General features: G+C 46.3%; 1 protein-coding gene and 1 long non-coding RNA gene across 2 annotated transcripts in view; one reads left to right on the top strand and one right to left on the bottom strand.

The window, feature by feature from the left end:
- LOC134966447 (carotenoid-cleaving dioxygenase, mitochondrial-like) overlaps positions 1–25,938 on the bottom strand; it is a 405,306-nt gene extending 379,368 nt beyond the window's left edge. The window contains exon 1 of the mRNA XM_063943198.1: positions 25,465–25,938. Coding sequence (XP_063799268.1) covers positions 25,465–25,486 — 22 coding nt within the window. The 5' untranslated portion in view covers positions 25,487–25,938. The remainder of the gene's footprint in view (positions 1–25,464) is intronic.
- The window catches only part of LOC134966451 (uncharacterized), a 186,829-nt gene continuing 184,607 nt past the window's right edge, over positions 25,646–27,867 (top strand). Inside the window, exon 1 of the long non-coding RNA XR_010188652.1 lies at positions 25,646–25,727. This is a non-coding gene — a long non-coding RNA (uncharacterized LOC134966451). The remainder of the gene's footprint in view (positions 25,728–27,867) is intronic.

Here is a 27,867-nt window from a genome sequence, read left to right as displayed (position 1 = left end):
AACAAAATTGCATTCATGTCCTCCTCCCACTCCCTTCCCAGTCCCAAACACTAATTATTATTTTTTTCTATAAAATTGTACAATATATCACAAGTATGATGAGCAGGCATGCAGCGGGCATTGGCGGCTTTGGACTGAGTTGCAAATTAGTGGCGGAGGGCTGGGTCAGTTGATGGTGGGCCAGTTTGTAAGCCATTGGTGGTGGCAGTGGGCATCGGCTCAGAGGCAGTGGCGGGCATTGGCTCGGTGGCGGTAGGGCTCATTGGCAGGATTCGGCAGACATTATGCTGTAGTGCCTCACCGCACGCCACTGACCTCACCGCACGCCACTGGTGTGTGGGACAGTGTGCGTGTGTGTTAATTGTGTGTGTGGGACAGTGTGCGTGTGTGTTAATTGTGTGTGTGGGACAGTGTGAGTGTGTGTGTGTGGAACAGTGTCAGTGTGTGTAAATTTTTGCAGTCCAGTGTGTGTGTGTGGGGGAGAGGAAAGTATGAGAATGTGTGTGTGTGTGTGTGTGTGTGTGTGTGTGTGTGTGTGTGTGTGTGTGCGTGTGTGTAGTCTGAGTGGGTGTGTGTAGGATTTGGGGGTGGCCAGTCTGTGTGTGTGTGTAATCAGTGTGTGTGGGATGTACTAATGGCCATTTACCGAAGAGAGATATGTATTAAACCACGGGCACTGAGATGCCCTTCTCACTCACCATCCAGCTGGGTGGGCGAGCCGGGCGGGTGGAAAGCCAGCAGCAGGGGCAGTATGCCGGATATCAGCAGCCGAGGGTGGGGGCTGTAATGCACATGCAGAGCCCAAAGCCGGAGATCAGCAGCACGTTGACCGGCAATAAGCAGCTTCTGCTTCCGCGTTCAACATGCTGCTGATGTCCAGCTTTGGGCTACGCAGGGTTCGGAGGATGGGTGTCCTCTGCCGGTGTACTGCAGCTCCGGGGGTGCGGGCTCCGGAGGCTTTCAGCACTGTTGAATATCCAGCTACCTCAAGTATGTACAGCCCGCACCCTCTGCTGCTGATATCCGGCATGCTGCTGCTGGTTGTCCCCCCGCCCGGCTCGGCCACACAGCTGTATGGTGAGAAGGGCATCTCAGTTCCTGAGGTTTAACACATATGCCTCAGAAAATGGCCTCTGCGGTAATCGATACTAATGCTTACCGTGACAGTAACAGCGGGGAGGAAGGTGCACATCGGAATCCTGCAGCATGAAACAAGAACCCCTTCAGAGCGCAGCAGACCACACTGAAAAGGGTGCATACCCGGTGCGGTGCTCTGCATCCCGGGTCGTGCCGAAGATGTGGAGTGTCGGAGGTGGCAGAAGCGCCGCAGCTTGGGGTGAGAAACCGCTGCAGCCCTTCTGCTGCTAAACTCTGCAATTAGTCTATTAAGGGGGTGGGCTCCCTCATCATAGTGCCCCACAGGCCATGTTAATTCTGGGGGTAGGATCCCCTAACTCTATAATGGGAATTTTGGCTCATATCATGTGCTGTAACGTGAATTTTGGCTCATACCGTGTGCTATAATGTGAATTTCGGCTCATACTATGTGGGGTAATGTGAATTTTGGCTCATTCCGTGTGCTGTAATGTGAATTACGGCTCATACCGTGTGCTGTAATGTGAATTTCGGCTCATACCATATGGGGTAATGTGAATTTTGGCTCATACCATGTGGAGTAATGTGAATTTTGGCTCATACCATGTGGGGTAATGTGAATTTCGGCTCATACTGTGTGCCATAATGTGAATTTCAGCTCATGCCGTGTGGGGCAATGTGAATTTCGGCTCATACTGTGTGCTATAATGTGAATTTCGGCTCATACCGTGTGCTATAATGTGAAAGGGGCACCAGTACTAGATAGTACAAGGGGTCCTAATACACTGAAGGACACGCCCCTTTTGAGTGACTGCGCCCCTTTTCCGGAGCTATCTAATTGCTATCTAAACTCTTTCATTCCACCTTCAAAATTCTACTTCGACCACTGCACCTACATACACATACATACACACCCTGACATCTTTATATGCAGTGACACTGGTGGCGTCTGCACATACTTTCCTTTTGTATTTTTTTTTTTTTTATTATTAGCATTTTATTAATTTATTATTTTTATTAGAATTTTTTTTTTTTTTTTTGGGGGGGGGGGGGAGGGCGCCATTATTGATCTTGCCCTGGGCTCCAAAAACCCTAGTTACGCCTCTGATGACGTGGCATCCGTCCTCTGGGTGCACAAGAAGATTCAAAATCTCCAGACTGAGTTCCTGAAGTAACACAAGAAAATAGAAGAGTCAGGAGCGGGGACAAAGGACGTCAAACTTGTGGTACTACGACCAGCTCATGTTCCTCATCCATCAGGAACCAGTCCTGATGCCTCTTCAGTAAGTACAGTCCCAGCAGAGAAGAAATGTAAAGAGGACAGGTGAAGAATCCGGAGCGAGCGTGGCTTGGTGCAGTATGGAGGAGCAGCGTGTAGCTGTAGCTCCCGCAGTACAAATCCTGCCAAAATTCTGCTTCTCTGGTGGACTTTGATATAGACTCCCTGGGCTGGTGTGTGATCTATCCCTGGCCCCTTTGGTGGAATCTGAGGTGCTCTGAAGTGTGGGTGAGCCAGTACCAGTGGGGTTTCGTACAGCAAGGCAGGCTGCTGTGACAATACCCCACCTTTCCCACCCTTACCGTTGTGCAGCCGTAGCTTCAGGAGGGGTTGTCTGTTGGTACTCGGACCCCTTGGATGTCCTTGGTGCCCTGTAGCCTCATCTGGGGGCAGGAGGAGGAGAGCGGGCTTGACGATACTTGAGGTGGATGATGTGCACCGGGAGTGATTGCTGTTGCCAGACCACATTGTCCGCTTTGTTATGGAGGACCCTGGAACTGCTGCTGCCGGTCAGTTGTGGGAGTGCCGGTTTGGCTGTGGTGCTGTGTGCCAGTCTGCTGTCTGCTAGGAAGTGTGGGCGTCCTGTTGTTTGGGATGCTCTGAGTCCGGAGTGACCATCCTCTTTTCTCGGCAACAGCCATTTTGGCACAGCTTCAGAGATGCAGGGATACTTACTGGGGCAAAGCCTGTTGGTGTGGGGCTACAGCCACTGGGTGCCTACTGATGCCTCCTAGTCAGCTGTAGTACAATAAAGCACTTCGGCATGGGGTGAACTGGAAGTATTGTATACCCTGCTGCTCTTGGTGCTCTGCACCTAATGTGACTTTTACTGAATCCCCTAGTCAGATGCAGTACAATATAGCACCCTGTGCCTAAATTGACTCTTTTGCTGCCATTATTTTGGATCAATCTTGGTGGCATTGAGCTATGGGGGTCATTCCGAGTTGATTGTAGCTGTGCAAATTTTTGCACAGCTACGATCAACTTTCCTGACATGCGGGGGGACGCCCAGCATGGGGCTAGTCCGCCCCGCATGTCAGTCTGGCCCCCCCTCGCAGAAGTGCAAAGGCATCGCACAGCAGCGAAGCCTTTGCACTTCAGGAGTAACTCCCCGGCCAGCGCAGCTTTAGCGAGCTGGCCGGGAGCTACTCCTCGCTCCCTGGCCCGCAGTGGCTGCGTATGACATCACGCAGCTGCTGCGGCCCGCTCCCCGTTCGGTCCGGCCACACCTGCGTTGGCCGGACCGCGCCTATGAAACGGCGGCCAAACGACGCCGTTTCGCCCCCTCCCACCCATCGATTGCCTCTGCCTGTCAATCAGGCACAGGTGATCGCTGTCCTGCCACGGCCGTCGGCTGTGCCGCATGTGCAGGTGCACAAAGGCACCGGCGCATGCGCAGCAGGGACCCGTTCGCTCTGCTGCATGAAAACGCAGCGAGCGAATGGGTTGGAATGACCCCCTATGTGCGGATTCCTAAAGTTGGCAGGTACCGGAAGGTATTGCTAATATTGCTCTAAGAGATCACTACCAGTTACAATACTTAGTTGGAAGCTTAAGTAAAGCTGTTATTGGAAATTGATTTTTGTTTTGGGTTTATTTTGGATAATATTTCAAACCGTAATACCAAAGTACTCATACTTGCTAATACTCAGTTAATTCTAAAATGGGGAACGCATGTACTGCTGCTGCAGCTGCAAAGGAAGAAATACACAAGATCATCCCAGCCCCCCTCAGGAGCTGCATAAAATCCGTGTTCTCCATTGAAGCCTGAGCAAACAGCAGAAAGTAGTAATAACCCTATTTTTACTCAACAAATTCTTCAAGCTACAGTATAACGTCCTCTGAAAAAAGGGTTACAGATAAAACCAGCTAGGCACAAGTGGATGTTTCCCTGCTTTGTCAAGATTTACAAAACATGAGGGAGAGTGGGAGAAATGTAAGGACATGTTTCTGATTTAGAGGACGGCTCTGCACCTTTAAGAAACAAAATTGAGGGATTGGCATCTCAGGTATTAGCTATACAGGCAAAATTATTAGATTTGGAGGGCGGCTTAGATGCAACAATATACTGTACATCTTGTTGGACTCCCATAGAGGGCGAAGGGGTCTATGGGTGAAAAATTACTTGAAGATTGGCTAATCCATTTATTTACATGTGAAGCCTTTAGCTCTCTTTTCTCTGTGGAACGAGCCCTTAGACTGCCAGCAAGGCTTCCTATACCTGGGCCTCCCGCTAGAACATTTATTGCTCGTATACTTCATTACAGGGATAGAGATGCCATTTTGTGACTAGCGCGTACTAAAGGCCTAAGTACAGTTTGAAAACCACACAGTCTCCTTTTACCTGGATTTTGCGCAAGAAGTGCAAATAAAGTCATCAATTTCTGCAGGTTAAGCGCAAGCTTAAAGACAGAAATATACAATATTCTATGTTATATTCAATATGTTGGAGTGTAGTGTATAACAACTCTACTCAGTTTTTTGTGTCCCCTAAAGATGTAGAGGAATGATTGGATCGGCAGCCGGTGGCGATTTGATTATGAATGCTAGAATTGTTTAATACTTTATGGATATGTTATTTTTTTTTTTCTACCTACAGTTAATTGAAAAGGGCCCAAATGGCTTTAGGTAACAGTAAGCAACAATAGAACATGTGTCAAATAGAAAAAGAGGTACAAGGATATAAGTATTTAAACTGAGCGTTAAAAATCAATTATTGCTGATGGCAGCCATACAAAGAAAGGGGGGGAGGGAAAAAAAGTTATAGACAGTAGGTAGCTTCAGGCTCTTCTTGCTTAAATGGATGGGGAGACAAGATTTATTTAGTTATTTCTGGGCATGATTTACAGTATAGTGCGGTGTTACTGCACTGGTGAAGGCTAGTATAGTGTTTTACAGGTACAATGAGCTTACGGGCTGTATGATAATAGAACTATATGGCTAGGTACATGTAAATTGTTCCACCAGGGAACTGATAGGGCTGAGTATGGCTATAGGGTTAGCTCCCTATAACTCACAAGTGATTGGGTTGGGAGTTTTATAAGGGTTTTATAAGGGTTGAATGTTGATGGGGAATAGGTTTACCACAGAATGTGTTGGATATACAGGGTGGGGGGAAGTGAAGGTATATGTATAGCAGTGGTTCCCAAACTGTGTGCCGTGGCTCCCTGGGGTGCCTCGGGACACTTGGAGGGGTGCCTTGGATTGGTGGTCTAGGACCAATTCAAATTATTTATGGTCAATATAATAGGCAAAACTAGTGCTAGCAGCTGTCAGTCATAAAATATGGGGACAAACAGAAGCAAATCTTGTCCCTCACCACACAATTGAGCCTAAGGATGACATATAAACACAACTGACTTAATTTAATATTTCTTTCTAAATTTCTCAACAAGAAATTTTTGGCTTAGGAGTGCCGTGAAAAAAATTCTGATACTCTAGGGCGCCGTGATTCAAAAAAATTTGGAAACCACTGATGTATAGTGTGCTTTTTTCTCTCTCCTTTCTTCTTCTTCTCTCCTCTTCTTCAAGTTGTACAAGAATATATGGAATGGAAATATGTATCATATGAATACCATATATGATGTAATACAGTAATGATGAAAGGGGGTAACCTTTGCTTACTAAGTATGGCTGCCTTGGGGGTTGTATATATGAATAAGATGGATTGATGAGTGAAGATATTGGAAAAATAAGGGTGGTGGGCTAGAACGTATGAGCGGTTAATGACAAGGTAAAAAGATCATTTGTCATGACCCAACTTAGGAAATATAAAGCTGACATAATATGACTCACAGAAACGCATCTGCATGGTAGCAAGGTGTTATCCCTAAAAAAAGCATGGATAGAGTGTTTGTCTCACTCAGTTTTCTCACATAATGCTAGAGAAGTAGCAGTTCTTGTGAGGAGCTCTGTGAAGTTTCATCTGGAATCCAGTATGATAGATCCGTCTAAGAGGTTTTTTTTTTTTTACGGGCAATGTTTAATCAAACATTACTGCATATATTGGCTATGCATGTTCCTCCCCCATATAACAATGAAGTATTGAGGCAGGCAGCTTTGTTTATTGATCAATCACCAGATACCCCTGTCTCAAAGTAAAAAATATTACATACACACAACATACAAACTCCAAACAGAAAGGCCTCTGTTAGTGTGCATTACCGGCGTGCGTGCACATACACGCAGCGTGCACAAGATATACGGTAGCATACGCATTCGCACAGAGAAGCCACAAAGACATATTCAACACATAGATTACACATAGACAGAACATGGTTGGCACCAGACTTGTATTATAATTGTATTTATATAATACAGTGTAAAACCAGATATATATGTATTATTGGGACGGAACAAGTTAATTATATCATGCTTAGCGTCAGAATGATCAGGAGAATGTGTGGATTAATTTGATAGCTATGGGTAAATTGTAGCACATTGCAATGATTAGTTATGACCAAACGTAAGAAATATACAGCCACATTCTAAGAGAAACAAAGGACATTCCTGAGAAAGCATGTGTGCAGAGAAGCCCAGTGGTTAACCCCTATAACTGCATTTTGAAACTGGACATTGCATATAAACTGACCAATAACACACAATGAATGAGAAACCTGCCTCTCCTGGGCCAATGGAAGGAGACCGAAACCAACAACCTGGTAACTCCCACTGTTTGATATAGGCATAGTTAGTTGCTGTTGCTGAGAAGAAAGGATGGAGGAAATGTTCTATGGGAAAGGGTGGTGTATGCTGGCTGGAACTGATTCTTATGTAACTGTAACACTGTAACCCTATCTTATATTTATATATGTTATACTGATTGATATACTGTACATATGTTATTTTGTATGCATAACTTTTAATATCAAATATATATATATATATATATATAAATATATATATATATATATATATATCTATCTGAGCGTTGGACCTCAGTATAAAATGTGTGCGACTGCTTGCTTTCTCTTAAGGGATATAGGAGGTCATTCCGAGTTGTTCGCTCGTTGCCGATTTTCGCTATGCTGCTATTTGTTGCAAAATGCGCATGCGCAAGGCACGCAGGGCGCATGCGCTTAGTTATTTAACTAAAAACTTCATAGATTTGCTGTGGATTCTGCGGCGCTTTTCAGTCGCACTGCTGATCGGTGAATGATTGACAGGACATGGGTGTTTCTGGGAGGTAACTGAGCATTTTCCGGGAGTGTGCTAAAAAACGCAGGCATCAGGGGAAAACGCGGGAGTGTCTGGAGAAACGGGGGAGTGGCTGGCTGAATGCAGGCGTGTTTGTGACGTCAATCCAGGGACTAAACGGACTGAGCTGATCTCAATCTGTGAGTAGGTCCGGAGCTACTCAGAAACTGCAAAGAGTTACTTATTAGCAGTTCTGGTAATCTTTCGTTCGCAATTCTGGTAAGCTAAGACACTCCCAGAGGGCGGCGGCCTAGCGTGTGCAATGCTGCTAAAAGCAGCTGGCGAGCGAACAACTCGGAATGAGGGCCATAGTGCTGCAACGCTCAGTGCACTTTTATCGTATATGGTAATAAGATGCGCCTTGCGTCCGCAGTATGTATTAACTCTGGCATTTAAATGTTTTTTAAAAATATGGAAATTCACACCTGTGATAAGTGTAGGTGACTTTAATAATGTTATGAACAATAGGCTGGATAAACTGCGAAAAAATCAAGCTTTAGATATAACATCTTCTTCCCCCACACCATTTGATAGACTAATTGATAAGATGGGTTGGAAGGATATATGGAGGATTCTTAATCCTACAGATCTTAGATACTCAAGTCCACATCCTATCATACATTGTCACGAATAGATATTTCCTTGGTCTCAACTTGGTTGGTTCCTCTGGTTACTGAAATAGATTATTTGCCTAGGGGTATATCTGACCACTCTCCTGTGCACTTAGGCCCTCATTCCGAGTTGTTCGCTCGCTAGCTGCTTTTAGCAGCATTGCACACGCTAAGCCGCCGCCTACTGGGAGTGAATCTTAGCATAGCAAAATTGCGAACGCATGATTAGCAGAATTGCGAATAGAAATTTCTTTGCAGTTTCTGAGTAGCTCGAGACTCACTCTGCCACTGCGATCAGTTCAGTCAGTTTCGTTCCTGGTTTGACGTCATAAACACACCCAGCGTTCACCCAGACACTCCCCCGTTTCTCCAAACACTCCCGCGTTTTTCCCAGAAACGCAAGCGTTTTTTCGCACACACCCATAAAACGTCCAGTTTCTGCCCAGAAACACCCACTTCCTGTCAATCACACTCCGATCACCAGAACGAAGTAATTTCTTCATAAAGCCGTGAGTAAAATACCAAACTTCTTAGCAAATTTACTTGGCGCAGGCGCGGTGCGAACATTGCGCATGCGCATTAGCGTCTAATCGCTCCGTTGCGGAAAAAAATAACAAGCGAACAACTCGGAATGAGGGCCTTAGTCATAAATTTAGCTAGGGATAATGGATCCACCTTTTGGAAGCTAAATCCAATGCATTCGTAACCCTCAATCAGGAGCGACTCTTGCCGTGGGCAAGCAGGATTTTTTCCCGGGGCGCCGCATCCTTAAGGACGTGGCTGCTGCTGCTGTGCCACCTGACCCTCCCACATGCTGCCATACGGTGCGCTTGACGTCATCGCACACCACACAGCATTTTGGGAGCGGCCGCAGACGATAGAGGTCCTAATTGACCTCTAGTGTCTGTGCGGCACTATGGGAGAGACGTCATGACCTCTCTCCCATAGAGCCTCGGAGCGGGCATTCAAAGAGACAGCAGCAGTGGTCGGAAATCAGGAGCAGGGCTGGTGAGTGTTTTTTTTATTATTTTTTGTTTTGTTTTGTAAGCGGCACTACTAGGGGCAAAACTACAGGGGGCACAACTACTGGTGTCACAGCTACAGGGGGCACAACTCTACTGGGGGAACAGCTACAGGGGGCACAACTCTACAGGCGGCACAACTACAGGGGGCATAACTGTGACCACGCCCATTCCCTATGAAGCCACGCCCCGATATTTTGCTGCGCCTCCGGTGCGCACTAACCCTGTTTAGCCTGTGGGGGGCACCAAAGGAAGCTTTTGCCCTGGGCGCCACAAGGTCTAGAACCGACCCTGCCCTCAATGGCAGGAATGTTATTTGAGGTCAGAAATTGCATAGGTGTTTGGGAATTATTATTCATTATTGTATGCCTCCAGGGTTTCGTACAATATAGAACAGCTCCAAAATTATTTGGGACAAATTGCATTACCCATGTTGTCTCGGGAGGCAGTGGAAATGCTGGATGCTCCTTTTATGCTGGAGGAGATTGAAGTTGCGGTCTCCTCTCTTCCAGCATCTAAAGCCCCAGGATCAGATGGAATTCCTGTAGAAGTTTATAAAAAAATGTATGGAATTTTCCTTTCCATATCTGTTAGTTTTATTTAATTCATTATATGAGTGGGGGTCTATTGCCCCCTCTATGACAGAGGCAGTCATTATTGTATTACCTAAAAAAGGGAAGGATCCCACTTTTACTGAGTTGTATAGACCCATATCACTCTTGACAGCAGATGTAAAGATAATTGCCAATATCTTAGCAATGCGGTTAAACTCAGTAATTCTGACAATTATCCATCCTGACCAAATGGGCTTTATGCCAGGGAAATCTGCAACACAGAACCTGCATAGATTGTTTTTCCATCTGCAGGGTGGTGATGTAGTAGGGTCTGGGGCAGTGGTCATATCACTTGATGTGGCCAAGGCCTTTTACTCGATAGAATGGGGGTATTTATGGGCAGTATTAGAAAAGTTTTCATTTGGGCCCCGGTTTATAAAATGGGTCCAACTTTTGTACGCTCTACCAACAGCACGGGTATCAGTCTATGGATACATGTCAGAGTCGTTCCCCCTGACTAGGCGTACATGTCAAGGATGTCCATTGTCACCCGTATTATTTGCATTAGCGATCAAGCCCCTTGCCAGCCTTATGGAGCAGACCAAGGAATATGTGGTATTAGGCTGGGACAGAGGGAGGATGTGATAGCACTATGGGGGTAATTCAGACTGCATCGCTGCAGCGGCAGTGATTGCAGTCTGAATTACTTTGTGGAGTGAGCACGTGCAGCGGCCACACTGCGCGTGCGCATTCTGGGAGTCCAGTGAGATGCTATCAGCATCTCACTGGTGCGATCACCTCTGCCTGATTGTCAGGCAGAGGCAGTCACGAGGCGTGGTCTGGACAACGGAGGCATGTCCGGACCATTGGGTGGGCAGTCCGCAGGTGCACACGCAGCCGCTGCGACTCGGGATGCGGCAGGAGCAGCACTGGCAGGGAGCTACTCATCAATTACAAAAGCATCGCCACCGTGCAATGCTTTAGTACCTGTGTGGGGGGCAGAGCCAGACATGCGGGGCGGACTAGCACTGAAACTGATCATAGATTTGTTAAATTTAGCACATCTACGATCAGCTCTGAATAAGGCCCTATGGGGGTCATTCCGAGTTGATCGCTAGTTGCCGTTGTCCGCTGCGTAGTGATCAGTGACAAAAAATGGCTAATCTGCGCATGCGTATGCACCGCAATGCGCACGCGCGTCGTACGGGTACGAAGTCCTTTGTGGTTTTGCACTGGTTCTAGCGACGATTCCAATCGCACAGCCGAATGCAAGGAGATTGATCAGAAGAGGGCGTTTCTGGCTGTCAACTGACCGTTTTCTGAGAGTGTTTGGAAAAACGTAGGTGTGGCCGGGTGTTTGCTGGGCGGGTATCTGACATCATTACCGTGTCACTCTTCGCAGCAATCATCACACAGGATAAGTAACTACAGGGCTGGTGTTGCTTTGCACATAATGTGTTTGCAGGCGCTCTGCTGCACAGGCGTTCGCGCTCCTGCAAAGCTAAAATACACTCCCCCATGGGCGGCGACTATGCGTTTGCACGGTTGCTAAGAACTGCTAGCGAGCGATCAACTCGGAATGACCCCCTATATGCGGATGACATGTTGATATTCTTGAAAGACTCAGAGAACTCAGTAGAAAATACACTGCTCAAAAAAATAAAGGGAACACTAAAATAACACATCCTAGATCTGAATGAATGAAATATTCTTATTAAATACTTTGTTCTTTACATAGTTGAATGTGCTGACAACAAAATGACACAAATTATCAATGGAAATCAAATTTATTAACCCATGGAGGTCTGGATTTGGAGTCACACTCAAAATTAAAGTGGAAAAACACACTACAGGCTGCTCCAACTTTGATATAATGTCCTTAAAACAAGTAAAAATGAGGCTCAGTAGTGTGTGTGTGGCCTCCACGTGCCTGTATGACCTCCCTACAACGCCTGGGCATGCTCCTGATGAGGTGGCGGATGGTCTCCTGAGGGATCTCCTCCGAGACCTGGACTAAAGCATCCGCCAACTCCTGGACAGTCTGTGGTGCAACGTGGCGTTGGTGGATGGAGCGAGACATGATGTCCCAGACGTGCTCAATTGGATTCAGGTCTGGGGAACGGGCGGGCCAGTCCATAGCATCAATGCCTTTGTCTTGCAGGAACTGCTGACACACTCCAGCCACATGAGGTCTAGCATTGTCTTGCATTAGGAGGAACCCAGGGCCAACCGCACCAGCATATGGTCTCACAAGGGGTCTGAGGATCTCATCTCGGTACCTAATGGCAGTCAGGCTACCTCTGGAGGGCTGTGCGGCCCCCCAAAGAAATGCCACCCCACACCATTACTGACCCACTGCCAAACAGGTAATGCTGGAGGATGTTGCAGGCAGCCGAACGTTCTCCTTGGTGTCTCCAGACTCTGTCACGTTTATCACATGTGCTCAGTGAGAACCTGCTTTCATCTGTGAAGAGCACAGGGCGCCAGTGGCGAATTTGCCAATCTTGGTGTTCTCTGGCAAATGCCAAACGTCCTGCATGGTGTTGAGCTGTAAGTACAACCCCCACCTGTGGACGTCGGGCCCTCATACCACCCTCATGGAGTCTGTTTCTGATCGTTTGAGTAGACATATGCACATTTGTGGCTTGCTGGAGGTCATTTTGCAGGGCTCTGGCAGTGCTCCTCCTGTTCCTCCTTGCACAAAGGCGGAGGTAGCGGTCCTGCTGCTGAGTTGTTGCCCTCCTATGGCCTCCTCCACATCTCCTGATGTACTGGCCTGTCTCCTGGTAGCGCCTCCATGCTCTGGACACTACGCTGACAGATACAGCAAACCTTCTTGCCACAGCTCGCATTGATGTGCCATCTTGGATGAGCTGCACTACCTGAGCCACTTGTGTGGGTTGTAGGGAGGTCATACAGGCACGTGGAGGCCACACACACTACTGAGCCTCATTTTGACTTGTTTTAAGGACATTACATCAAAGTTGGATCAGCCTGTAGTGTGTTTTTCCACTTTAATTTTGAGTGTGACTCCAAATCCAGACCTCCATGGGTTAATAAATTTGATTTCCATTGATAATTTTTGTGTGATTTTGTTGTCAGCACATTCAACTATGTAAAGAACAAAGTATTTAATAAGAATATTTCATTTATTCAGATCTAGGATGTGTTATTTTAATGTTCCCTTTATTTTTTTGAGCAGTGTATGTTACAAATGGTTAATACATTTTTTTATTTTTTTATTTTTTTTAGGATTTCTTATAAATTGGGATAAGTCGACTATTTTTCCTATTTCTGATCAGATCCCGGTTGTGTAACAGGGTTCTTGCCCTTTGCAGTGGTTAGTGAGATTTAAATATCCTGGTATATGGGTTACAATGCATGCCACAGAATATGTACGCTAAAATATTGACCCAGTTATGGTTAATTTTAAGGCAAAGGCTCATGTTTGGAGAAAATTGCCTCTGTCAGTTATGGGGCATACTAATTTGTTTGAAATGTGTATTCAGCCTAAATTTGTTTACAGCATTCTCCAGTGTATATTCCAAAAAAAGGTGTTTACATTAATTGAGAATATATTATCATGATTTATATGGGGGGAAATATCGGCCAGAGTATCTATAAAAACATTTGGGGTCATTCCAAGTTGATCGCTCGCTAGCTACTTCTTGCAGCCGTGCAAACGCATAGTCGCCGCCCAGGGAGTGTATATTTGCTGTGCAAGTGTGCGATCGCATGTGCAGCCGAGCGGTACAAAAATAGTTTGTGCAGTTTCTGAGTTGCTCTGAACTTACTCAGCTCTTGCGATCACTTCAGCCTGTCCGGTCCTGGAACTGACGTCAGACACCCTCCCTGCAAGCGCTTGGACACGCCTCCGTTTTTCCAACCACTCCCAGAAAACGGTCGGTTGACACCCATAAAAGCCTTCTTCCTGTCATTCTCTTTGCGATCGGCTGTGCGAATGGATTCTTCATTAAATCCATCGCTCAGCATCGATCCGCTTTGTACCCGTACGACGCGCCTGCGCATTGCAGTGCATACGCATGCACAGTAGTGACCTAATCGCTGCGAAAAACTGCAGTGAGCGATCAGGTCTGAATGACCCCCATTGTACAGGGATCAGACTAGGGGTGGGCTGGGTCTACCTAATTTATGGCTTTATTACGTAGCCGCACAACTGGTTCAAATGGGAGAATGGATGGCTGATCCAAATGGATCAGCACTACATGGTTTTACTGGTTGACCAAATGGGGACTGTCTTTTCGTCTGTAATGTTCCTATTGTCAGGGACAGTGGCTAAGTAAAAACCTACTTAATTTACTTCGTCAAGCACTGTTGGTTTGGTGGTATGCACATACAGTGTTTGAATGGGCAGACTTAAAGGCCCTACACACATGCCGATATTCTGAAAGATATGAACGATCTCGTTCATAAATGAACGAGAACTCGTTCATATCTTTCAGTGTGGAGACTCCAGCGATGAACGATGCGCGGCTCCGCGCTCGTTCATCGCTGATCTCCCGTCGGCTGTGCATGCAGGCCAATATGGACGATCTCGTCCATATTTGCCTGCACTTCAATGCAGCCGGGTGACGGGGGGAGTGAAGAAACTTCACTCCCCCCGTCACTGCCCCCCCGCCGCCGGGTTGCTCGTCGGCCGTATCGGCCGTCGGGCACCTCGGCGGCGCATCGCCGAGTGTGTAGGGCCCCTTAGAGCCTAATAGCAAGCGATTTTTGCACTGCTGCCAACAAATAGTCGCCGCCTACAGGGGGAGTGTATATCAGCTGTGCAAGTTTGCGAACGCATGTGTAACAGAGCTATACAAGCAGATCTTGTGCAGTCTCTGTGCAGCCCAGGACTTACTCAGACAATACGATCACATCATCCTGTCCGGGACCAGAATTGATGTCAGGAACCCTCCCTGCAAATGCATGGACACGCCTGCGTTTTTCCAGACACTCCCTGAAAACGGTCAGTTGACACCCACAAATGCCTTCTTCCTGTCAATCTCCTTGCGATCGCCCATGCGAACAGATCCGTTGCACAAACCCATCGCTGAGCGGCGATCTGCTTTGTACCTGTGCGACGCGCCTGCGCATTGTGGTGCATACGCATGCACAGTTTGGACCTGATCACCCACTGTGCGAAAACGCAGCCTAGCGATCAGGTCTGGATTACCCCCTTAGATGAAGAATCTCCGTTGTGATTCAATAATGCATATCCTGAGTTGTTTAAAATTTCACATGATAATATTTGGTTACAGAGGGGGTTATGTACAATGGGACAACTATATAACGCAGGTATCTTTAAAACATTTCAACAGCTGCAGAATGAATTTAATGTAACAAGGAAGGTATTTTTCGGTATTTGCAGTTGCAGCATGCCGTACAGGCCCAGTTTTTACAGAAAAATGTCGGCCTTTCCAATTAAAAAGTTATTGGCTAAATTGAGATCTAAGGGCCGGATGTCCACTGTGTATGCTGCCACAAAAGATAGAGCCTCACATGAGTTATTGTGGCAGTTAAAAACAAAGGGAGGGTTGGACCTGGGCTGGATTCCAGATGAACAATGGGGGTAATTCAGAGCTGATCACAGCAGCAAATTTGTTAGCAGTTGGGCAAAACCATGTGCACTGCAGGGGGAGGGGGGGGGGCAGATATCACATGTGCAGAGAGAGTTACTGTAGATTTGGATGGGTTATTTTGTTTGTTTGAACACACCCCACCCAAATCTAACTCTCTCTGCACATGTTATATCTGCCCCCCCCCCCCCCCCCCCCCCCCGCAGTGCACATGGTTTTACCCAACTTTTAACAAATTTGCTGCTGTAATCAACTCTGAATTAGGCCCAAAGGACACAGGTTTTCAGTTCAATAAAAATAGCAACAGCATGTGTGAGATACCAGCAGGTGCACTTTTATGTGCTACATAGGGTTTATTATACACCATTGACCCTGCAACATGCTGGTATACAAGATAACTCATTTTGTCCTAGATGTCAAAAGGAAAATGCAGGATTTTGGCACTTGTTCTGGGAATGCCCATTGGTTTATTCTTTCTGGGAACTCATGTGGAGGGATATATTGCATATGGTCCCATCATTACTAGGTTTAAATCAAACTTGCCTTCCTGACCCTCTCCATGAGGGAGAAAATGCTCTGTTCCTGGACTTTCCTGGTAATGTATGATTGCCCTCACCTGTGGTGAGCTAGTTAATTGATAATAAAGGGGTTTCACCACAGGTGATGGCAATCATACGTTACCAGGAAAGTCCAGGAACAGAGCATTTTCTCCCTCATGGAGAGGGTCAGGTAGGCAAGTATGGTTTAAATCAGAGGTTCTCAAACTCGGTCCTCGGGGGCACACACAGTGCATGTTTTGCAGGTCTCCTCACAGAATCGCAAGTGAAATAATTAGCTCCACCTGTGGACCTTTTAAAATGTGTCAGTGAGCAATTAATACACCTGTGCACCTGCTGGGTTACCTGCAAAACATGCACTGTGTGTGCCCCCGAGGACCGAGTTTGAGAACCTCTGGTTTAAATCCTCAAATATGCTTGTATGGTATTGGTGTGGTGGAGACACATTCTCATACCTCCCAACATGACCCTCTCCAGGAGGGACACAATGCTCTGCTTCTGGACTTTTCTCTTAATTTAAAATTGCTGTCACCTGTGTTGAACTAGTTAATGAATAAGAAAGGTGTTTTAGCACAGGTGATGGCAATCATAAATTAAGAGAAAAGTCCAGGAGCAGAGTATTCTGTCCGTCCTGGAGAGGGTCATGTTGGGAGGTATGCATTCTTATGTGAGTTACAGTTATATAATGAGTCTATCTACACTGGCTAAAGTAATTAGAGCCCAGGGTTGGTTTACATGTAACCCTCCAGAATTGGGTAAGTGGAGGACTTTGGTAAATGAAACAATCAGGCATTAGAGATTTATGTTTGCCTCCCGGAATGCTGTGGGTAAATTTAATGATAAATGGGATAGATGGATTTAGTCGAGACTGGGAAGATTACAGGAAGATAATGTGGATACGTCTGGAAAGGGCTATTAATAGTTGGTTAAAATAAATTAGGTTTCAGAAGTGTATGTATAAAGATTTTCTTTTTTTAAGGAGAAAAAGAAAGTAATTTAATAATGTAGGATATACCAGTGACGTGCGGTGAGGTCACTGGTTGGGGAGGCACTGGCAGCTAAGTAGCCCTCCCCCCCCCCCCCCCCTGAAAAAAAAAAAAAGTGTGGTCCCCCAACACACCAGTAAAACCAGCACTAGGCAGAACCAGCTAGGGGGAGTAATGCCATAGCAGGGGAGACACTCAGTGTGGGGTCCCCCTGCCATTACATTAATCTGCCCCCCAGCCAGTCAGCCCAGGGTTGGAATTACTCGGAAAGTGGGAACCCCAAAAAATAAAAATGGGGTCCCCCCCTCCCGAGCAGTAACCAGCACTGGGCTGATAGCCCAGTGCTATGCCCCGCACCCCTGGTGGCGGTGGGTGCGGGGTTCATTGTGTGTTAATATTGTTCTTTACAGGTGGCCTACATGTCCCAGCAAGCCTGCCCCAGCATGCTGGCACTTGGAGAACCACAAGTGCCAGCATGCCCGGACACAAAGGGCCTGCTGGCACTCGTAGTCCACCTGCAAAGAATAGTAATATTGTTCTTTACAGGTAGCCTACAGGTCCCAGCAAGCCTGCCCCAGCATGCTGGCACTTGGAGAACCACAAGTGCCAGCATGCCCGGACATAAAGTGCCCGCTGGCACCTGTAGTCCACCTGTAAAGAAAATATTAAAATAAAAACACCACACTATCTTGAAAATAAACTTTATTAAACTGGGTCTTCACCTGGGGGCGGCGGCCTTTAAGCTCTTTTGCGTGGCCGCCGCCTTCCCAGGGCTTCCGGCGTCTTCACCTGGGGGGGCGCCACCCTCCCAGGGCTTCCAGCGTCTTCACCTGGTGGGCGGCGGCTGCTAAGCTCTTTTGCATAGCCGCCGCCCAGCCAGGACTTCCGGCGTCTTCATTCTTCAGGAGCTCTTCACTGCTCCTCCTCCGCCGTCGGACTGACTCTCCTCCGCCTCGCGCTGACTTATATAAGTCAGCCGGCGGGGGCGGGGCGATGACGCGGCGAGCCGTGATTGGCTCGCGGTGGCCATCTTGAATTTCAAAAATGACGCTGAGGCGCCATTTTTGAAACTGGAACCGCTCCGCTGCCAAACTCTGCAGAATAAAGGTAATTTCCGCCGCCGCACCACCGCCGCAACCCGCACCGCCGACGCCCGCTCCACCGCCGCATCCCACCGCCCGCACCATCGCCGCATCCAGCCGCCCGCACCTCCTCCCCCGCGTCGCCCACACAGTGATTGACAGCGGATCCAGGGACGGATCCGCTGGCCAATCACTGTGGCCTCACTGACAGGGACGTGCTTTCATAGGTTGAAAGCACGTCCCTGTAGGAAAGCGGCACCACTAATGGTGCCGCTTTCCCATATATTTTCAATGGGCTTTTACAGCCCAAGGCTAGTCCCCGCCCGTGCCCGCCCCCCGCTCTCCATACTTTCCGCAGTGACAACGGGAGGCACCACGATCGGTGCCTCCCAAATACATAGAGAGGGGAGAAATGTAAAGAATAATATAAAGAAGATACATATGACACAGAATATGTGTCATATGCATCTTCTTAGTATTATCTTAATCATTATGACAGGGGAGGCACTGCCTCCCCTGCCTCCCCTGACTGCACGTCCCCGGGATATACTGTACATAAACGTAAAAGGAATGAAAAGTGAATTTACTATGGAATAAAGGAAAATGGTATGAAAAGATAAGGTAAAACTATTGTACTGTACAATCACTATATAGTGCACAGAGTGATTAAGATTAATATACAGTATGATGTTTAGTGCCACATATTGGGAATGGGAAGGTTTATTCCCTAATATATATATATATAGGGATACTAATTAAAGAAATATTCATATAAAAGGTTGGAGGGACCAGAGAACTCAAGAGAGAGAAAATTTACTAAAATGTATTATGACATGATGAGATCTCCTTGCAGGGGGAGAAGAGGTGGAGCAGGGGAGAAATTCATGGGTTGTGTTTTTATTTCTTATGTTGTTGGGGGGGGGAGTTGTTGCATATTTATGTCATATATATTGAATGAAAATGTACATTGTACAAAGAATGTGAAGATGCGAATTAGTATTTGTGTAAACAAAGAAAAGTTTAATAAAGAATTAAAAAAGTACAGTCACAGCAAACTCATACCCCAGACAATTGTACCATAGTACCCTCCACTACTCCTCTTTATCATAAGTTTCCCCCCCTGCCACGGCATCGCACCATCTCCGTTGAAGAAGCCATATATTCCTCTCTGACCTTTTGGCCAGTGTAGTCCCGCTTTCGCACACTGGTGGTACCGCCACTGAGGTGAACTGAGCAACCTCTTCTGGATGTTCTGGGTCTTCCAACACAGCTGCGCCCACTGTCCTTTGTTGTGTGAATTTCATGTGCATGAAGTTGGGCAGGACACGGCAGGCAGTGCCAGTCAATCTTCTCCATTTTCACATTAATTGCCATATGGAAGATCCGGAATCAGTTGCTCAAGATCCCAAAGGTGTTTTCAACTATCCGCCTTGCACGAGACAGGCGGTAATTGAAGACGCGCCTGTCTTTATTGAGGGCCCTTTGTGGGAATGACTTAATGACATTCTCATGGAGGGCAAAGGCCTCATCGGCAATGAATACATAGTTTAGTGTTATGAGCCACTGCTGTGGCTCATTCCTGCTTGTGTTCAGTGTAACTACAGCCTATCTCTTGTATGTGTGGTCTGAGCAGGCCATTATCTTTAGTTTTCTGTTTCTATTTGATCAGCATGCAATGTTTTCCTGCATTCTCAGTGCATTTCTTATTCCTGCAGGTTCCCTGTGTGTTCTGCTTCAGCTACAGTATAATTAGGAGTTTTGTCTGTGTGTGTTGGGCTGAACAGATGCATTGAGTCTCCTCATCAGGGGGCATAGTTTTCCTGGCTGCTCTGATTGGTGCTTGCTCTCTTTATTACCCAGCTTGTCCTTCACCTGAGGCTGGCTATAGCTTACTTGTTCCTGTATGTACTTGTGCCCGGTACCTGTCCTATGGTGGAATCTTTAATCCGTGCAGTTGGTGCTATTGCATTGCTTGTGATACCCAGTCCAGTTTGAATCCTGTGTGTCCTGTCCTGCCAGAGCCCTGAGCACATTATCCCTGTCACCTGAATTCCTGATTGTGCATGTGAGACCTATCCTGGAAGTACTTTCTGACAGCTCAAGCCTTACCTTGCCTTGTCTTGCTTGGTCCTGCCTTGCCTGGAAGCCAGGGGTCTCCTGCAGCTAAGTACTCTGGTTATCTATACAGTACCTTGCCTTGCTCTGCCAAGTTCCTTCGGAACGCACTACGTAATGAGTTATTATTCATACTATCTTGTGCATTGTTGTATGTATGGTCCTGTTGCTGATAGCATTCTGTGCTGTGTGGTATTTACATATTTATTGTTTTCTCTGTATTTTCACCCATGGCTAGTCACGCTAGTCTTAGTTAGCTTTCCCCTTATTAACTCTAAGTCTCAGTTGGTGCCTTGTTACCTTGTAAGACCTGGGGGCATCGGAATCTGGGCGGACCTAATTCGCCCATTCAAATGCGGCTGCCATAGGAGAAGACTAGCTCTGCAGGCACCAACCAACTACTGGGAGGAATAACGGAGTCAGTGGTTAGAGTAGGTGTAGCGGTGTTTATCCACATCCTGCCACAGCTCCACAGGTGAGTACTGGAACTCCCAGTCGTCACCCACTCTCCACAGTTCCAAATACTCAGTTCATAACAGTTTAGGCCGTGTTTTGCTGCGTCTCTAGATGGCAAATGAAGGGTCTTGTTAGTGAGACAGTTGTAGAATGCCGTGTGCTTAAAGGAGCCACCGTCAGAGGCATGGCCATTCTTCCCCACCTCTAACAGAAACTCGTAGTTACATTTCACCTCCGCCATTAGGACCACACTGAAGAACCCTTTGTAATTATAGTAGAATGACCCGCTGTTGGCAGGTGAGATAATGCGAATGTGCTTCCCATTGATAGCGCCTCCACAGTTAGGGAACTGCCAATGGCTGTCAAATTCATCCGCAATGGCTATTGACTCTTCCATGCTTGTTGGGAACTGTAAATGAAAATTATATATTAATGCATGCATGTGTTTTTTTTTTCTTTTTTAACAGAGACCTACCCTTTCCAACACACCTGACCCCAGTGCCACGACTCAGACCAACCCCCTGCCAAAGAAGCAGTGCATGAAAAAAAAAATACGGAGGAGGACCCACTGCTAACTCAAGCAAGGGCAGCTTTACTCAAGGCACTTGACGAAAATGACTCCTTGGCTCACATGTCCCAATGCTCACAGAGCCTTGGACATACAACAGAGGCTATTTAAGCATCTTACATTGGAGCTTATTTTCAAAGGTTGCAACGGTCTCCTCACCATAGAGACAAACTTCACACCCACCTCCTACCAACCTGCTCCCCATCCACCTCCTACCAACCTGCTCCCCCAACAGCCCCCTTCTACCAACCTGCTCCCCCATCCACCTTCTACCAACCAGGTCCAACCAGGTCCCCCACCAACCGCTCCACCACCTGCCCCCTCCTACCACAGTGCTCCCACACCCACCTACTCCTACCAAAGTGCTCATCCACCCAGCACCTCCAACAAAGGTGCTCCCAGCTCCTCCAACCAAGGTGCTCCCCCCACCTCCTCCAAACAAGATGCTGTTCCAGCAACCTCCTTCAGCCCACCTGTTGCACCACCCACCAACTCCAGTGCATTCTCGACCATACTGAAATCTGAGGCGGACAGCCCAGACCTATTTAGCCTGTGATGCCACCCCACCCCTCTTAGTCAAGTGAAAGTATCCTAACCCCTGCTTGGTATGCTGCTGACTGCTGCTCGGTGTTGTTAGCGTTAGAACAGATTGAAGAAGGGCAATGATACGCATGCTGCAGGTGCTGCTCAATAGAGCCAGGGCCATTGAGAAGGCACCTGCAGCATGCGTATCATGGTCCAACCTGAAAACTGAGTCCACAACACCGAGCAGCCATCGCAGCATGTGTATCGGGGATTGGGATACTTATACACACTTTTTGCAAACCAAACAAATCTATATACCAAATACTGTATGTGTCATGTGGGCATTGGGTCCTCCTAGTCAAGTGCAAGTATCCTAATCCCTGATGGGTATGCTGCTGACTGCTGCTCGGTGTTGTTGGCACAGATTGAGTAAAGGCAATAATATGCATGCTGCAGGTGCCGCACAATAGAGCCGGGGCCGTTGAGAAGGCACCTGCAGCATGCATATGGTGGTCCAACCTGAAATCTGAGTCCATAAAACCAGAGTGAGGTTCAACTTATTTTCCAAAAACCAGCACCAGGCTGCACCAGCCAGGGGTATAATGCCATAGCAGGAGGGAGACTCAGTATGCCCCCCCCCCCCCCCCCCCATCAGATTAACTAGCCATAAAATGATGTTCCCCCCTCCCGAGCAGCACCCCTGGTGGTGGTGGGTGCAGGGTTTAAAGTATGTTAATATTGTTCTTTACAGGCAGCATACAGGTCCAAGCAAGACCTTGGAGAACCACAAGTGCCAGCATTCCCGGACATTAAATTCCTGCTGGTACCTGTAGTCCACCTGTAAAACAAAAAAAAATTAAGATAAGGGCACAACACCTAATGTGGTAATAATTTATTATACAGCACCTTCACTTGGGGAACGGGGCGCCCTTTAAGCTGCTTTGCATTGCAGCCACCTCTCACAGGACTTGTCGCATTTTCCTCTATGTTCTTCACCTGCTCTTTTGATGGCTGCTGCCACTCTAGGGCTTGTGGCAGCATCCTCTTTTAACTTCACCTGGGGGGGCTGCAGCCTGTAAGCTCTTTTGCATAGCCACCACTCATCAGGTCTTGAGATGGCATCCTCTTTCCTCCTCGCTCCTCCTCTGCCGTCGGGCTGACAGCCGCTGTCTCACATTTGCTAATATTACACAGTACAAGGGGGCAGGGAAATGATGCAGCTCACCATCTTGAATTACCAAAGTTGCACTGCAGTTTTATTTTTAAAATGAGAAGTGCTGCCTTAGCACACCCGCTGCAGAACTCTGCACTACTGGCTGGCAGGGACTGGATCTTCTAGAATCTAGTGCCACGGCAACACCCACGCTATCCCGCTGCCTCCCGCCACCACCATTGCATCGTGCTTGGTCTCGCAGCATTGGCAGATGGTGCCAATATCTCTCATCAATATCCTGGTGGTGTGCAGGGCTGCTGGGACCAGAGATTGGTTGCCTGCTCCAGTCTCAGCAGCCTACTTACTTGTATATTGGTCAGCTGGTCAGGTCGCAAGGTTTTTAAGCACGATTGCAAACCAGGAGACCTACTGTAACAGGCGACCAGGATCAGGGGAAGGGGTAAGTTAGCGGAGGGTACACACTGGTCTAATGTCAGACAAACCAGTCGGTCGGAAGTCGGATCTCCCAAGGATTGGACAAGTATGTACCCAGCGTAACACTTCATATAGATTGTATTTGATATTTTATAAGTAAGCACATTACCCATATTTCATATGTGTTTCCCGGAGTTGAGAATACTACACTATTAAATGCTTCCATAGAGAAGTGACCAATATGATTTCATCACATTGGAATTCAATGAGTTGGTGTGAACTCTGACCTCTCCCACCTGCGTCAGCAAACAAAAATACATAACAACATAGGAAAAAGGCATGCAGGAATCCACAGGCCACATACAGAAAGAGAAAAGGTGAGGACGTCCCTAAAAGAACAATAAATATGAAAAGATAAAAGGTAATGTTGAGGATAGTCTATATCCGCATTTCTAAGCCCCAGTCCCTAGACCCCTAACATTTCACATTTTCAAGATGTAACATTTTAAGGATCCACAGGTGACCTAGAAAACATGAACAATTCAGGGTCCCGAGAACTAAGTTTAAGAAACACTCTACTATAATATACAGCGTCCACACCAAGCCTTGCGTTCAAACTGGCAGTTCCCGTGGCTCTGGTCCACGGGTGCTGCCATCTTGGAATGACTTCACCCTGACATCCACCCAATTTCATGAAGGTAGGTCCGAGGTAACAGGATAGGCTGGGCCAACCGTCACCAATGCGCCCATGTTTAACTACTTAACTGGCTAATATATTTATTTTTTTAATCGCCGATATCCTTTTTTTATGACTGAATATGAAAAATATCCACTTAAAACTTATCCAGTATGATTTTATTTGTAAATAATAATTTTGTTTACATTCGTAAAAAAAATATAAAAAACATTACTTGAGCGATACAGTATAGCGAAACACGGATCATTGCACCATCACTGCTTTGTTTTTCCCCACTGGCTGCTCCTCTCTGCAGCCACCGGTTGTACACATGGAAGGTGAGAGCTGTTTCATTTATATTTCTACAGGGTGGGGGTGCCACTGGGTTGCCCGAACAGCAGTGATCATCAGCAAGGCCGGCACTGGGGGAGGGAATAAGTAAGCAGAGGAGATCCCTCTGAGAGTGGCAGCTACTGGAAGATTATTCTGGCCGGTTGCATAAGATGCGACCATATCAGGGAATGCTCAGCCTGGCTTGGTCACATCAATATTCCAATATAGCTGTCTTCTTTTTTTTCTCTCTCTGCTTGTATTTTAATATAGGTTCAAACATGTAAATAAATAATTAACAGCAAATATTGTCACCTACTGTACTTATACATTTCTTCTCAATACGCTAAACTAAATAATAGATATGGCCTATACTAGTAGTTCCCAAGCTGTGCCACGAGGCTCTTGCAGAACTGCATGGGGTTGGTGGTCCAGGACCAAATCAACTTATTTATGGTGAAAATGATAGGCAATCCCAGTACTAGTGGCTATTAATCATGAAACATGTGTACCACCAGAAGCACAACAGTTAAACCACCACATAATTGAACCTAAGGATGACTTAATTTATTTTTCCCCCCCAAATCTATAAATAAAGTTTTATTCTAGGGGTGCTGTGAAAACAATGCTGATCCTCTAGGGTGCCATGATTCAAAAAAGTTTGGGAACCACAGGCCTATACAGTTGCATGCAATACAAAAACAATAAAACTACGTGGGTATACTCAGGGACGGATCAAGAAGAAAATGACAGGGGGACACCATAATAAGGGAAGTGGTGTGGGAACAATAGGGATACTGATATTTGTGTGTGTGCTACTGAGGAAGGGGCGTGGCCTTACTGCAATGATTGTGTTCTCACAGGATATGCTTTCCACAAGATGGTGACACTGAGAGGCAGTGGGTGATGGGGAGAGACAGTGGGTGACAGGGAGAGGCAGACGATGGGGAGAAGCAGTGTGTGAGGGGGAGAGGCAGTGGGTGACAATCAGACGGTAACAATGAGAGGCTGTGGGTGACAGGAAGAGACTGAGCAATTAGCCCCATAGTATCAGTAAAGGAAAAGTAAAAGGCAGTAAAAAAAAAACAATAGTTAAAATATATACATAGCCAGAATGTGCCCTGTTCCACATACACAGAAAGCTGTACGTAAACAAAACAACCAAGAACATGTTTATATCCCCTTTGAAGTATACAGTATGTGAGACTGCACCACTGCTAATGTTATATCCTCTTTCCTTACCTTTATGGAATGACAGCCACATCACTTATCCCTCTCACAGCTTGACCCTGCAGGGTGATCTTACTATAGCCTGCTGCTGCCAGATTCTCGATTTACTCATCGGAGTGCTTCAGCACCGCTGGATGCAGGCCCTGTCACTGCAGCTGGCCCTGCTAGTGGGATTGGGGGAAACCGGAATAGTCCAGACTCCAGATCACTGGACAAGATCAGCTCTCTGCAGCAACCTCTGCCACTGTGGAGCTTTCAGAACGCGTGAGCAAGGGGTAATTATATGTAATACTACATTGAAAATATCTTCCCCCCATAGCCCTCTCTCTCCGTATGCAGCAGTGTTAAATAAACTATTATTATAAGCAGCAGCAGACAGTATGTCCGGCAGCAGCAGCAGGTGGTTAGAAGCTGTACCGTCTCTCTCTAGTTTCACTTTACCCTGTGACAGCGGCTCCATGCAGGATTAGCAGCAGCTTAGTATGGGGAAAATGTAATATCTCCCCACTGATATCTCACTGTCATAATGTGCAGCACAGATTCAGCTGGGCGACCAATTTACAGTTTATTGAATTACCCCTTAGTGCAGTGGTTCTCAAACTATGTGCCATGGCACCCTGGGCACCCTTGCAGGGGTGCCCTTGGTTGGTGGTCCAGGACCTATTCAAATTATTTATGGTCAATGTAATAGGCAAAACCAGTGCTGGTGGCTGTCAATCATACAATACGTAGACAAACAGAAGCGAATCCTGTCCCTCACCACACAATTGAACCTAAGGATGACATATAAATACAATTTACTTAATTTAATATTTCTTTTTACATTTCTCAATAAGAAATTTTAGGCCTAGGGTGCCGTGAAAAAAATTCTGATACTCTAGGATGTCGTGATTCAAAAAAGTTTGGGAACCACTGCCTTAGTGTGAAGCACCAGACACCTACTGTATGTAAAATGGTATTTCTACTTATTGGTTTGGGCTTTAATAGCTGAAATATTTCTCTGCTCAATGATGCTTTTTGTAGTTATGAAAAAAATCTACAACAAATGCTCTATGGAGGGTCCTGGTGGTGAAAATTAATCTTTTTTATATTTTACTTTCTCCTCTATAAAACTCACGGCATCCCGACTATGGGTCAACAAGTAAATAGTCAACATGTAAAAGATAGATAGTGCTTATGATCATGGCTATTTTGGAGTTTTAGCACATTTTTAATTCTTTACCATCCACATGGACTACAATTAGGAATAATAATCTGTGCCTAGTGCAGCGGTAGCAGAACGAGGCACCTTTCCCAAAGCACTAATTGGAGTTCCATGTGCTCTGACAAAGAAAACTACCCCCAAAAAAAATTAAAAATGGCGTGTCGACCTTTTGTCATGCTGACCTTTTCTACTTTCTCTACCTATTTCCATGTCAACCTATTGACTCTGTCGACCTTTTGTATGTCGACCTAATGATCCACACCCAAAACTCACATGTAACCACAGGATAAATGTATCCTCTTTGAGCACTATAGTTTCTTGCAAATGTCAGTAGCTACATTTGTATTGTATCAAATTTATGTTACTATTTTCCATGTCATAAATATAACCGTAAAATTCATACATGTGTACAGAAATGAATTCTACATACAATTTTAATACAATTACATATAACACACACACACACACACACACACACACACACACACACACACACACACACACACACATATGTATATATATATATATATATATATATATATGTGCTGTGAATACTTTCCGGATGAACTGTATGTGTGTGTGTGTATATATATATATATATATATATATATATATATAGATAGATAGATAGATATACACACATATACAGTGCATCCGGAAAGTATTCACAGTGCTTCACTTTTTCCACATTTTGTTATGTTACAGCCTTATTCCAAAATGGAATAAATTAATTTTTTTCACTCCAAATTCTACACACAATACCCTATAATGACAATGTGAATTTTTTTTTAGATTTTTGCAGATTTATTAAAAGTAAAAAAACGAAGACATCACATGTGCATAAGTATTCACAGCCTTTGCCATGAAGCTCAAAATTGAGCTCAGGTGCATCCTGTTTCCACTGATCATCCTTGAGATGTTCTTACAGCTTATTTTGAGTCCACCTGTGGTAAATTCAGTTGATTGGACATGATTTGGAAAGGCACACACCTGTCTATATTAGAGATGAGCGGGTTCGGTTCTCAGAGAACCGAACCCTACCGGACTTTGCCTTCCGAGCCCGGATCCGAGCCCGACTCGGGTTTTCCCGCCTGACTCGGAAACCCGTACGTGGTAAAACGTCGTCATCCCGCTGTCGGATTCTCATGGGATTTGGATTCCATATAAGGAGCCGTGCGTTGCGGCCATTTTCACTCCAGTCTTGGAGAGTG

Source organism: Pseudophryne corroboree, chromosome 10 (genome assembly GCF_028390025.1).
Source record: "Pseudophryne corroboree isolate aPseCor3 chromosome 10, aPseCor3.hap2, whole genome shotgun sequence".
NCBI lineage: Eukaryota > Metazoa > Chordata > Amphibia > Anura > Myobatrachidae > Pseudophryne > Pseudophryne corroboree.
Note: the sequence above shows the minus strand (reverse complement) of the source record. Positions and strands in the feature narration are given on the sequence as shown.